The 13047-nt window shown below is 41.6% G+C and overlaps 1 protein-coding gene across 5 annotated transcripts in view; it reads right to left on the reverse strand.

Annotated features, from left to right (window-relative positions):
• Nucleotides 1-13047, reverse strand: part of FAM47E (family with sequence similarity 47, member E) — a 34783-nt gene that overhangs the window by 6110 nt on the left and 15626 nt on the right. For 4 of the 5 annotated variants that reach the window (XM_010838140.1, XM_010838137.1, XM_010838139.1 and 1 more), the window contains exons 5-6: nucleotides 7999-8199; nucleotides 1568-1723 (exon numbers count right to left, since the gene is read on the reverse strand). In XM_010838140.1, the coding sequence (XP_010836442.1) occupies nucleotides 1568-1723; nucleotides 7999-8199 (357 nt within the window). The remainder of the gene's footprint in view (nucleotides 1-1567; nucleotides 1724-7998; nucleotides 8200-13047) is intronic. The other variant, XM_010838138.1, reaches the window with a different exon arrangement.

Below are 13047 nucleotides of genomic sequence, written 5' to 3' on the forward strand. Positions count from 1 at the left end.
AATGTTGAGTTTTAAGCCAGCTTTTTCACTCTCCTCTTTCACTTTCATCAAGAGGCTCTTTAGTTCTTTGCTTTCTGCCATAAGGGTGGTGTCATCTGCATATCTGAGGTTATTGATATTTCTCCCGGCAATCTTGATTTCAGCTTGTGCTTCATCCAGCCTGGCATTTCGCATGATATACTCACAGGATGACAATACACAGTCTTGACATACTCCCTTCCCGATTTGGAACCAGTCCATTGTTTCATGTCCAGTTCTAACTGTTGCTTCTTGACCTGCATACAGATTTCTCAGGAGGCAGGTCAGATGGTCTGATATTCCCATCTCTTGAAGAATTTTTCAGTTTGTTGTGATCCACACAGTCAAAGGCTTTGGCGTAGTCAATTAAGCAGAAGTGGATGATTTTCTGGAACTCTCTTGCTTTTTCTATGATCCAGCAGATGTTGGCAATTTGATCTCTGGTTCCTCTGCCTTTTCTAAATCAGCTTGCACATCTGGAAGTTCTCGGTTCACATACTGTTAAAAAGCCGGGCTTGGAGAATTTCGAGCATTACTTTGCTAGTGTGTCATATGTTAAACTCACATAAATTTAGATAGGCAGCTTCAAAAACTGTATGACAAGAAACTCTGCCTAATATTATTTATTTTGAAGCTTATATATAAGCATCTTGGGCTCATAAATTCATGTCATGTTTCCCATTTGAAAATAAGAATTTCATACCCAGTTCTAGAAAAGATAAAATACTTTCTGCCTCAGCTTTCCAAGCAAAAGGAGGTAATTGATGAGTGACTTTTGAATGAATGAGTAGCCAAACTTTTATAGCATTTTATGTTTTCGAAATGTTTTTACAATGTTATCTGGGAGAAGTTTTGAATCTGCTGATCCAGAGAAGAGGATCACAAATATTCTCAGGAGAGTCCTGTATAAGCATTGCATCAAAATTTCCAAAATTTCAGGACTATAGTGAGCATCTTCTTCCATCAGGTCCTTGCTCACTAGAGATGGGCAGGCACACAGCTTACCTACAGTAAAACCAGAACGTATCCTTGTTGTGTGTTTGGTGCTTTGTAACATCAAACAGTGCTTAACCTTTGTCCCTTTTCTCTCAGAGAGATCCTGCAACTCTGCTGAATGGCATAAAAGTAGTTTTTTTTTTTTTATCACAATTTTAACATTCATTCATTGCTGATTAAAAAACAAAACAAAACAAAACCTCACATTTTCACTCAAAGAGAACTCATGACATTATATCCATTCTCAACTGAGATGGTCCTACCAAGTCACACCACCCTTTGAACAACCAATTTATCCATGGACTCAGGAAGAGTAGGAGGACAATGAGTGGTTGCCCCATCTTTAGAGACATTTTGTCTACCATGAAGCTAGGAGATTTCAAGTCTTGCTTATTACATATTCCTCATAAAATGACTTGGCTTTCTCATTGTCAAATTCAATGCGCAAGTTACAAGACTTTCAGCAGCCTCTGAATTTCTCCAGAGACTTTGACTCAATATGAAGTGGCAGTTGCTCTAGGTCAGATGATCAAGTCTCAGCATACACACATACCTGCTCCTGTAGCTCCTTTTTAAAATTCTCATCTTGAGCTTTACGTAAGACCTTGGGGTCAACCAAAGGCTCATCAGCTCTTTGCTTTTTCCACAACTTGGGGTTCAGATACCATGCTCCATATCTCATCTTCACCCACTTTGGTTTATGAGGTTTCTGTACAAATAACATAATTCCCAATTTCATTAATTTGTTCGGTTTGTCATTTCAATAAATCTAAAATTAAACTTGTGAAAATGGTACCATTTATTTTTAATTTATGCTTACTCCTTTCCAAGGCATTTTATGAAGTGTCAGTAGGCTTTGATTTTACAAACATGAAAAGTTTACGACTGAGAAAATAATGTGGTAGGTAAGCATGGCCTTCAATTTAGACAAACCTGGACTCAAATCCAGCCCTCTCCAACTTAGTAGCTATGAGATCATGGACAAGTTACTCAAATTCTTCATTTGTAAAATAGAGATAATAGTTATCTACTGCCGGGGTCCAGCCCCGGCTGATCCAGGGTATTCGAAGCGGGGACGGCGTCGGCGACCTATTTATTTAAATATTTTATCAAAGATATAAAGAGTAATAGGATGAGGACAGCTCAGTGAGGAAATTCAGTGGAGAAAAGAGGCTGAATAAACTTCCAAAGCAGGGAATTTACGTCACCTACGAAGACCGCAAGCGTCCTCCCGTTCTCCCAAAGGAGAGGAGACACTAAGGACTCCCCGGTCGGATCTTAGAAGCCCAGGCAAAATTAGTAGGCTTGACGAGCTTCCCCGCCTCAGAGGAAAAATTCAGCTAGAAGGTGAAAGAAAGAACGACATGGGGAAACCAAGTTTCGGTGAACAAGGCCCACACTTTATTTTCCAAAGTAGTTTTTATACCTTAAGTTGTGCATAGAGGATAATGGGGGAAGGGGTGGAGTCATGCAAGGACAGCGGTTTCTGGTCCTAATCGAAGCCAGGCTTTCAAACTTATCATATGCAAAAGTTCAGGTGAATTACATCGTCTTCTGGCCAGGAGGCCTGTTAACATTTTAAGAAACTTATTTTTCTCTAAAGGTGATTATTCCAAAGTCAGGCACCAGCCTCCAAAAAACCATTGGACAAAGCTGCATTCCTATAGGGCAAAGGTGAGGTGGGCTCAATCAAGAAAAGAATTAACTCAAGGGTCCAAGGTTACAAACATTGAGGCTACTACTTACCTTTCTATACACCCATTATATCAATCAATACACTGCCAAGGACACAGTAGGTGAGGAGTATGGAGACTTAGCAGCAAACATTGGCCCAATAAGTGAAAAACCCTTCACCAATACAATTTCTAATCAATCTTTTAACTACTCAAAGGAATCTGTGTTTAGACAGTTTAGAACATCTCCTGCCTCTCACAGTTGGGAGGCTCTGAACAATCACATGTGGCCGGAAAAACCTATTCAGGCAGGCTAGAGGATTTCCAAAGGAGTTTGTAGGTTAAACACTGTCACACCCAGGAATTATTAACTGGAGCTGTAAGCTAACTCTTTTTTCAGAGAGAGGTAGTGGGGGACAGCCCCCCGTAAAGTCAGAGGTGTAGGTGAAAGCACAAGCAGAAAGTAGGCAGACTCTGGTTTTGGGGGTAGATGCTTCCAGGGAGACCCCTGAGGCTTGATCCCGCCTTTGCGTATGCCAAGCCTCCTTCCTCATGACATTTGCGACGGGCGGAGCTCGCTCCCCGCAATCTACCCCATAGGGTTATTGGGAAGAAAAAATGAAAGAACTATGTAAAACAGCTAGAAATCAAATATTTCAATGAAGGGTAATGACCTTCAATAATACTCAATCAAAATAATGGTATTAACCTATTAGTCCAGCTCTGTGTTCAGCTTTGTAAATGGTACATTACTTTTGATCCAAATGCTATTCAACACCACCAATCTCTTGTCTCTTTAATTGAAAGAGAGAAAGGGGTAGAAGAGATGTTGTCTTTCTTTCTCCCATGACTCAGTGTTACAACAAAAAGAGAAACTTTTCTGGACAAATATAAAGAAAAGAAAGTAGATCTGCCTGAAGCAGACTGTAGGAAAGAGGATTCCCTGGAAATGAGCTTGAAAGATCTGTGGATTGATGGGAATATCCTAACATGGGGTTGCAGTGATGGCTGCACAATTCTTTAAATGTGAAATCATTTAAATGTGAAATCACTAAAATGGGTGAATACCTCAAAAATACATGTGTAATGTAAAATGTTGACTATTTCAGTGTTATGAAATAAAGTCTTCATGTTGTAAAAAAAAAAAGAAATCAAACTTTTCTTTCCTACTAACAAGCAAGAGAAACAAAGGAAGGAGTTAATAGCCATAGAGACAGCAAACCAAGTCTGTAAAAGTTAAGCAATTGCAGTTTTAACTGTTACTAATCTGTAGAATATGCAACTAGATTTGTCCTTCACAAAGTTAATTCCTTAATCACTTTCTGACTTGATGTGAACTGTATCCTTTATGTGATCCTGCATCTGGCATTTTCTCCCCCACACTCTCTTGTAACACTCCCCTGTAGCATTCTTCATTTCAGGAAGAAGGTCACCAGTCGATAACTTTGGAAGAGAACAGACCCAGTTACTGAGCTTCCTGACGCCAGCTGTGGCCCTTTTGAAATTTTTGCAGAAGAAAGAAAAATACAAGACCTCCACTGTTTTCACCCTTATCACCTACCCTGGCTACAAGTCCTGATTCTAAGACCTCTCCCTATTCCCCAGGAAGGAGGGCACAGCTTCTGAGGCACTTACCTCCCATGTTCCCTCTTTGCTTGGCAAAGAAATAAAGTGACTCTCTTTCCTCCAAAACTCCGTCCCCATATTTCTTTTTGGTATTGGTGCACAGAGGGCCAGTATTTTGGCAACATCAGTTCATCTGTTAGTTCATAGCCCAGTGCTGTGATGCAATACCCACTCATTGTCTCATCATGGAAGGAGGTCTAATGTTTGCACAGGACTAAGAGATATGAAACACAAAGATCCTGCTCCTCCCTCTTCTCAGGCTTCCCTGGTGGCTCACATGGTAAAGAATCTGCCTGCAATGCAGGAGACTCGGGTTCAATCCCTGGGTTAGGAAGATCCCCTGAAGAAGGAATGGGTACCCACTCCAGTATTCTTGCCTGGAAAATTCCATGGACTGAGTCCCTGGGGTCACTCATATCTAAACTATGAGGTGGAATGTGTGGGCCATTCTAGAGTCAAGCCAGAAACACCTGCCTGAGGAAGACAGGATGGGACCGAACACACAGGAGGGCAATCCCTCTCAGAGCTGGATTCAGCATTATGAGTTCCATTCCAACCCTCCTGACCACTTTATTATTTCTAGAGCACCTGCCACATTGCTGCCTCAGCACCTTTGCATTCACTGTTCCCTCTCCATAGTGCTTTTTCCCAAGGCATCCACACGGCTCACTCCTTATCTATTTCAGGTCATCTTTTCAGTTGTGTCTTCCCTGACCACCCGGTTCAAAAACTGTAACCCCCATCACAATACTGCTTGTCTTCTTTCCCTGACTCATTTTTCTTAACAGCAGTTATTACCACTTGATATGCTAAATATTTTTTTTCTTTGTGGCTGTGCTGGGTCTTTGTTGCTGTGAGTGGGATTTCTCTAGTTGCAGTGAGCAGGTGTTACTCTCTACTAGTGGTATGCAGGCTTCTCATTGCAGTGGCATCTCTTGTTCACAGCATGGGCTCTGGAGCATGCTCAAGCTTCAGTAGTTGAGGTTTGTGGGCTCAGTAATTGCAGCTCTAAAGTATAGACTCAATAGTAGTGGTGCATGGGCTTAGGTACCCCACGGTATGTGGGATGCTCCAGGATCAGGGATCAAACCCATGTCCTCTGCATTAGCAGGTGGATTCTTAACCACTGGACCACCAGGGAAGTCCTAAATATTTTTCTGATTGCTTATCTCACCTCTCACCTTCTAAAATGTAAGCATCTGAGACTGGCATCTAAAACAATACTTAGGACACAATCGGTGCTCATTAAACATTTGCTGGATTAAAATTAGGTCTCTTAGGCATTATTGACATTTTGAGCTGGGTAATTCTTTGTTGAGGGTGGGGGGAGGATGCTGTCTTATGCACCGCAAGAGGTTCAGCAGCATTCCTGGTCTCTACTCGCTAGATGTCCGTTGCTCTTCAGTCACTAAGTCCTGTCTGACTCTTTGTGACCCACGGACTGCAGCACACCAGGCTTCCCTGTCCTTCACAATCTCCCTGAGTTTGCTCAAACTCATGTCCGTTGAGCCAGTGACGCCATCAAATCATCTCATCATCTATCATTCCTTTCTCCTCTTGCCCTCAATCTTCTGCGGGAAAAAAATTAGAGAATTTAAAGACATAGCAATAGAAACAGAGAAGAGAGAATCAAAACTGAACAGAGCAGCTGTAATCTATAAGACAACTTCATGCAACCTAATTTACATGTGATTGGAGTCCTGGGAGGGGGTTGAAGGAAAAAACATTTGACCATGTAATGGCCAAAATTTCCCCCAATAGTTGAAAACTATAAACTCATAGATCAAAGAAGCTTAGTAAACCCCAAGCATAAAAAACATGAAGAACTAAATACCAATGTGTATAATAATCACACTACTCAAAATCAGTGACAAAGAATGACATAAGATTTAAACAATACAACCAAGAAGACAGTGGGGCATCTTTAAAGTACTGAAAACAAACAAAAAACTCTTGAATCTAGAATTCTATACCCATAAAAATACCTTTTAAAATGAAGGAAGAATAAGGATAGCTTCAGACCTAGAAAAGCTGGGAGAATTCATTGCCAGCAGATCTACACTGGCTGAGTGTAACGTGTATATAAAGTGTTAGTCACTCTGTAGTGTCTGACTGTTTGTGACCCCTATAGGTTCACTATTTGTGAACCTGGACTATAGCCTGCCAGGTTCCTCTATCCATGGGATTCTCCAGGCAAGAATATTGGACTGGATTGCCATTCCCTTCTCCAGGGGATCTTCCGGATGCAGGGATTGAACATGGGTCTCCTGCATTGCAGGCAGAGGAGATATCAAAGAAAGGTATTAAAGGAAGTCCCTCAGGCCAAAGGAAAATGATACCATGTGGAAATCTATTTGAACTTTTGCACAGTGATCCTCCATCTGCCAGTCAAAAGTTTGATTTTGGCAATAAGCACCATGCTTTATAAAGCAGTATTTGTGCAATTATTTGTAAGTACAGGGACTTGCGCAATTTCATTCAGCTCAGATTCAGAACAAGCACTGGTTCAGGCCCCATGTGCCTGAACCATGTGGATATAATTTGCCTGCCCAGGATCATTTTATACTTTACACTTTAGAAAGATGAGTGGAAAATGGAAAATTTAAACTGCTGATATTAGTGACAGAATGCACAGTTTTCATAAATTTTATGCAACCCAGTCAAGGGTGGAAAACATCATGAGTGTAAAACTAGGTCAGCTGATTATGTTCAATTATAAACGGCAAAGTTACTGTGTCAAAAACATTGGAAAAATAGTATCAAACCTGGAGTAGGGAATGGCAACCCACTCCAGTATTCTTGCCTGGAGAATTCCATGGATAGAGGAGCCTGGTGGGCTACAGTCCATGAGGTTCGCAAAGAGTCAGACACAACTGAGCAACTGAACACGCACTTAGTATAAAAGACAGAAGGTAATTATTATCTTCACTTTCAGAGAAGCAAACTGTATAACCACCTCACCCCACAACTCCCACACAGGCACTGGAATCTGCTGTCGGACTGGCACAATTTGACTTGTAAATATAGAGTTGCCCTAACACATTGTATAGAAAGGTTCTTAGGGGTTCATAGTACTTCCTTTTGGAACACAGCCTGTTTTTTCTACTGTTTCCTCGTTCTGTCTTCACAGGAAACTGGTGCTGGGAAACTGAGCGATTTGTTAATTATCAGGCAAGCATGTGGTCAAGAATGATGGTTTGTGGTCAAAAACACCACCATAAAAATTCAAGAATTCTATGGACAGGAACAGCGTCCCCAGTCATTGACTGCAGCATTTTACTCTTATAATAGTAAACATATTATAGTTTACTATAAAAACATGTATAGTTCTACTGACTACTGGAATTTCAACATGTAAAACGCATGAGATAAGTTTCAACATATAAAACAAACCGATTGTTTCAATACATAAAACACATAAAAAGAACTAATGACTCTTCAGATATCACCAATAATGCTAAATGGCATGCCTTGTTTGTATAACTGACTTCATTAGATGTATTAAATATTCACTCACTTAACAGATGTTTATTTATTAGAACAAATATTAAACATCAAAGAATTTTGCAAAAATTTTACTGAAAAAGGTCAGTGCTTTCTGAGGTACCAGAATTCAAGAACATTTAACATTTTGATATAATTTAATTTTCTTTGACTCTCAGTCTTCTCCCTTTTTTGCAATTACCTGTGGTTTCCGAAGTCTCTGCTCACAGTCTAGTTTCTGGAACAACTGTGGTTCCTGCAGTTTATTTAGCCCACTCCTTTTCTTTAGCTCCAGAGGAACTTTGCTGGGTCTTATTGTGTGAAGCACATTATAGCATGGTTTGCTCTGATAGTTAATGTCAAACTGTCTCAGGATAAACTCTTCATCAATGTTCAGGCTCCCCTGGAAGAATGCCACAGGGCATGAGTCAAGGATAAATGTCAAAATGTTCCTTCTTCTTTCTTTAATCTAAAGGAGGTGTTTGGCCATGACTGGAGAAGAGAGAGGTAGTTTAAAAAAGAGGTGGAAAACGCTCTTGTAGGAGAGAAGAAGGATTTGGGGTCTGGAGAGTTTTGTCAGTGGGCTGAAACAACTTAGGACCTATAAGAAGCAGGGAGTCCTGAGGGAAATAATGGGGCTGTGGAAAATTCAGTCTGTTTGATTAAAAGCAAACATTTCTAACACATTATAAGAGTGGCATCTCTAGAGGTATTCTCCAGACACGTCTATAAATGTTAGTGTTTGATCTGCCCACAGCCGTTATAAGGTTATAAGGGAAGCTGCCCTGTTTGGGATTCCTACTGAAGCCATGATTTGTGCACAGAACAAACCTTCTCTTCCCTCAGCCAAAACTGGGAGGAGCAGAAATGGGCACATTTAGAGCGCCTAGTCATCCACAGGGGCTTCTCAGGTGGCTCAGTGGTTAAGGAAAAAAAAAATCCGTCTGCCAATGCAGGACTCACAGGAGACTCGGGTTCAATCCCTGGGTCAGGAAGATCCCCTGAAGGAGGAAATGGCAACTCACTTCAGTATTCTTGCCTGGAAAATCCCATGGACAGAGGAGCCTGGCAGGCTACAGTCCATGGGTTGTAAAGAGTCAGACACAACCGAGCAATCACACAGCACGCAAATATCTGTAGGCTGATCGTGGATATATGATGTGGCTAAAAGATAGTTTACATTTGAAGGATAGTAGAATATAGCATTCCAAAATATGCCTCTGGCCCAAGGGTTATTTTGAGCTGCTGATTTTAAGAAACAGCAGACAACACAGGAAACAATCTAAAAACAGAGTAGAAGTCACCCTTTAAGTGAAATTTACATTAATTAAAAAAAAAAATCTGATTGTAAGGGTGTCTCCATCTCCATTCTAGGAGGAAAAGGAAGACTCTAAATTATATTATCAGTGTAGAAGGCACACATTTAAATCTTCACAACAAATCATAATCCTGTTCTCCTCTTTTTCCTGGTCACCTCCCTAGTTACTGACTCCCCACACTTTTTTCTCTTTTGTCTTTGGCTGAAGATGGTGTTTGAGCCTGAATTCTAACCCACCTAGGAGAGTTAATCATTTTTCCCTGGGTATCTCCCATGTATACATGAGGTATACTTGTTAATAAACTTCTGTTTGTTTTTTAGTTGTTAATCTGTCTTTGGTTATAGAGATCCTGGAGAGAACTTAGAAGAGTAAATTATTCATCCCTCCCCTACAGAGTCAACACAATCCCACTTTGGAATATATAAGTTGGGGAACATAGAGGATGAGGTCATTAGCAACTGAAGCTGATGTTGAAGTGAAACTTACAGAGAGGGATCATTAAATAGAGTCAGGGGTATAAACTCAGCTGAAATAATATTGAAAGAGAAACAGAGCAAGCAGAATCAATGAGGTCAACAACAACAACAAAAAAAACATGGAAGGAAAGCGTAAACTAGTGCTATGGAGAAAATACCACAGGGTAATGTGATAGGGACCAATGTAGTATGACAGATAAAGATGCGACCTTGGTCATAAGGGACTGAAAATGAGGCTGGTCATCAGAGCACCTAAACTATTATCCTGCTGTTGCTGCTGCTAAGTCACTTCAGTCGTGTGCGACTCTGTGCGACCTCATAGATGGCAGCCCACCAGGCTCCCCTGTCCCTGGGATTCTCTAGGCAAGAATACTGGAGTGGGTTGCCATTTCCTTCTCCAATGTATGAAAGTGAAAAGTGAAAGTGAAGTCACTCAGTCGTGTCCTACTCCTAGTGACCCCATGGATTGCAGCCTACCAAGGCTCCTCCATCCATGGGATTTTCCAGGCAAGAGTACTGCAGTGGGTTGCCATTGCCTTCTCCAAACTATTATCGTAGAGTTCCTTAAATTTCCTGCTGAAAGAAGAATAGTCTCCAGGAGTAGAAATGGGAGAAGAGGAAGAGCTGGAAATCAGGCAATCCCATCCAGCCGGACTGTAGACAAGCAGAGGTAGAGTGGGCATCAGTGCGTAGAGTGCTTTCTTGTCCCTAGTCCACTCACCCTCTGGGAAGCCTCCCTCCACCACTCTCAGTCAACCTGTTGCGAAGGTTGGACGTGGCTATCTTTTGACCTCAGGGTAAGACATATGACCTTGGACTAGCCAATAATCATATTCCATCTCCTTATTCATAGTGGATAATTCACGCGTAGGTGTGACCCAGGTTTTTCCCCTATGAGATAAAGGTTAGAGTGGTGGGACTTAAGTTTTGAAAATTTAGTGACTACTTTGGCATCTCTTAGGGAAAGACTACAGAAGAGTGTAGTCAGATAGAGGGGAGCAGCCAAATGATAGGGAGAATGCCTGAAAACATTTTAACACCCAGATACAGCTGTGCCTGAAGCTCCTAAGATTTCTGGATGATTCCCTTTTCTCCCTTAATCTAGTCTGAATTATACCATTTGCCAAAGAATTAGTCCTAAGTAATACATTGACTAAAACTGACTAATGCACTCAAAAAATGACCTAGAAGGAAAATTCTAGAAGGTCTTAAATCCAGGAAATGGCATCAGGAATCTAGACATCTAAGGGGACTCAAGGACAGGAATAGGTACTAAGGAGGGCAAGAAAAGAACTTGATAACTGAGTCAAAAGTCTTTTCATGTCAAATACTTTTTGTAATGACTGTAGTCAAACATAGCTTTCAAAGTACTTAAAGATAAATATAACCAAGAAAGATTTATATGATCTGAAGAGAAACCCGAGTATGCTGGAAAAGATCAAAGGCAGGAGGAGAAGCGGATGACAGAGGATGAGATGGTTGGATGGCATCATCAACTCAATAGACATGAGTCTGAGCAAGCTTTGGAAGATGGTGAAGGACGGAGAAGCCTGGCATGCTGCAGTCCATGTGGTCACAAAGAGTAGGGCACGACTAAGCAACTAAACAACAACATAACCAAGAGAAATGAGGTGAAGAAGGAGTGAAGGATACAAACCTCCAGTTATATGATGAATAAGTTCTGGGGAATCTAATGTAAAGCATAATGACTATAGTTAACAATACTGGATTACATACTTGAATGTAACTATGTACATTCTTATAGTTACAGTGTTCGTTGCTCAGTCCTGTCTGACTCTTTGTCACCCCATGGACTGTAGCCTGCCAGTCTCTTCCTCCATGGGATTTTTCAGGCAAGAATACTGGAGTGGGTTGCCATTCCCTTCTCCAGAGGATCTTCCTGACCCAGGGATAGATCCCAGGTCTCCAACATTGCAGGGAGACTCTTTACCATCTGAGCTACCCAGGAAGCTCCAAATTTAATTTTGATGAGTAAATAAAACTAAAGTGTTAGTTGCTCAGTTGTGTACAACTCCTTGGGACCCAATCGACTGTAACCTTTGTCCACAGAACTCTCCAGGCAAGAACACTGGAGTGGGTTTGTTCAGTCAGTCAGTTCAGTCGCTCAGTCCTGTCCGACTCTTTGCGACCCCATGAATCGCAGCATGCCAGGCCCCCCCGTCCATCACCAACTTCCAGAGTTCACCCAGACTCACGTCCATCGAGTCAGTGATGCCATCCAGCCATCTCATACTCTGTCGTCCCCTTCTCCTCCTGCCCCCAATCCCTCCCAGCATCAGAGTCTTTTCCAATGAGTCAACTCTTTGCATGAGGTGGCCAAAGTACTGGAGTTTCAGCTTTAGCATCATTCCTTCCAAAGAAATCCCAGGGCTGATCTCCTTCAGTATAGACTGACTATTCCTTCAGATACTCCTTCAGAATATCCAGTCCCTTGGATCTCCTTGCAGTCCAAGGGACTCTCAAGAGTCTTCTCCAACACCATAGTTCAAAAGCATCAATTCTTCGGCGCTCAGCCTTCTTCACAGTCCAACTCTCACATCCATACATGACCACAGGAAAAACCATAGCGTTGACTAGACGGACCTTTGTTGGCAAAGTAATGTCTCTGCTTTTGAATATGCTATCTAGGAACTTTTCTTCCAAGGAGTAAGCGTCTTTTAATTTCATGGCTGCAGTCACCATCTGCAGTGATTTGGAGCCCTCAAAAATAAAGTCTGACACTGTTTCCACTGTTTCCCCATCTATTTCCCATGAAGTGATGGGACCAGATGCCATGATCTTCGTTTTCTGAATGTTAAGCCAACTTTTTCACTCTCCACTTTCACTTTCATCAAGAGGCTTTTGAGTTCCTCTTCACTTGCTGCCATAAGGGTGGTGTCATCTGCATATCTGACGTTATTGATATTTCTCCCGGCACTCTTGATTCCAGCTTGTGCTTCTTCCAGTCCAGTGTTTCTCATGATGTACTCTGCGTAGAAGTTAAATAAGCAGGGTGACAATATACAGCCTTGACGTGCTCCTTTTCCTATTTGGAACCAGTCTGTTGTTCCATGTCCAGTTCTAACTGTTGCTTCCTGACCTGCATACAGATTTCTCAAGAGGCAGGTCAGGTGGTCTGGTATTCCCATCTCTTGAAGAATTTCCCACAGTTTATTGTGATCCACACAGTCAATAAAGCAGAAATAGGTGTTTTTCTGGAACTCTCTTGCTTTTTCCATGATCCAGCGGATGTTGGCAATTTGGTCTCTGTTTCCTCTGCCTTTTCTAAAACCAGCTTGAACATCAGGAAGTTCACGGTTCACATATTGCTGAAGCCTGGCTTGGAGAATTTTGAGCATTACTTTACTAGCATGTGAGATGAGTGCAATTGTGCGGTAGTTTGAGCATTCTTTGGCATTGCCTTTCTTTGGGATAGGAATGAAAACTGACCTTTTC

Source organism: Bison bison, unplaced genomic scaffold, assembly GCF_000754665.1.
Source record: "Bison bison bison isolate TAMUID 2011002044 unplaced genomic scaffold, Bison_UMD1.0 scf7180017864092, whole genome shotgun sequence".
Classification (NCBI taxonomy): domain Eukaryota; kingdom Metazoa; phylum Chordata; class Mammalia; order Artiodactyla; family Bovidae; genus Bison; species Bison bison.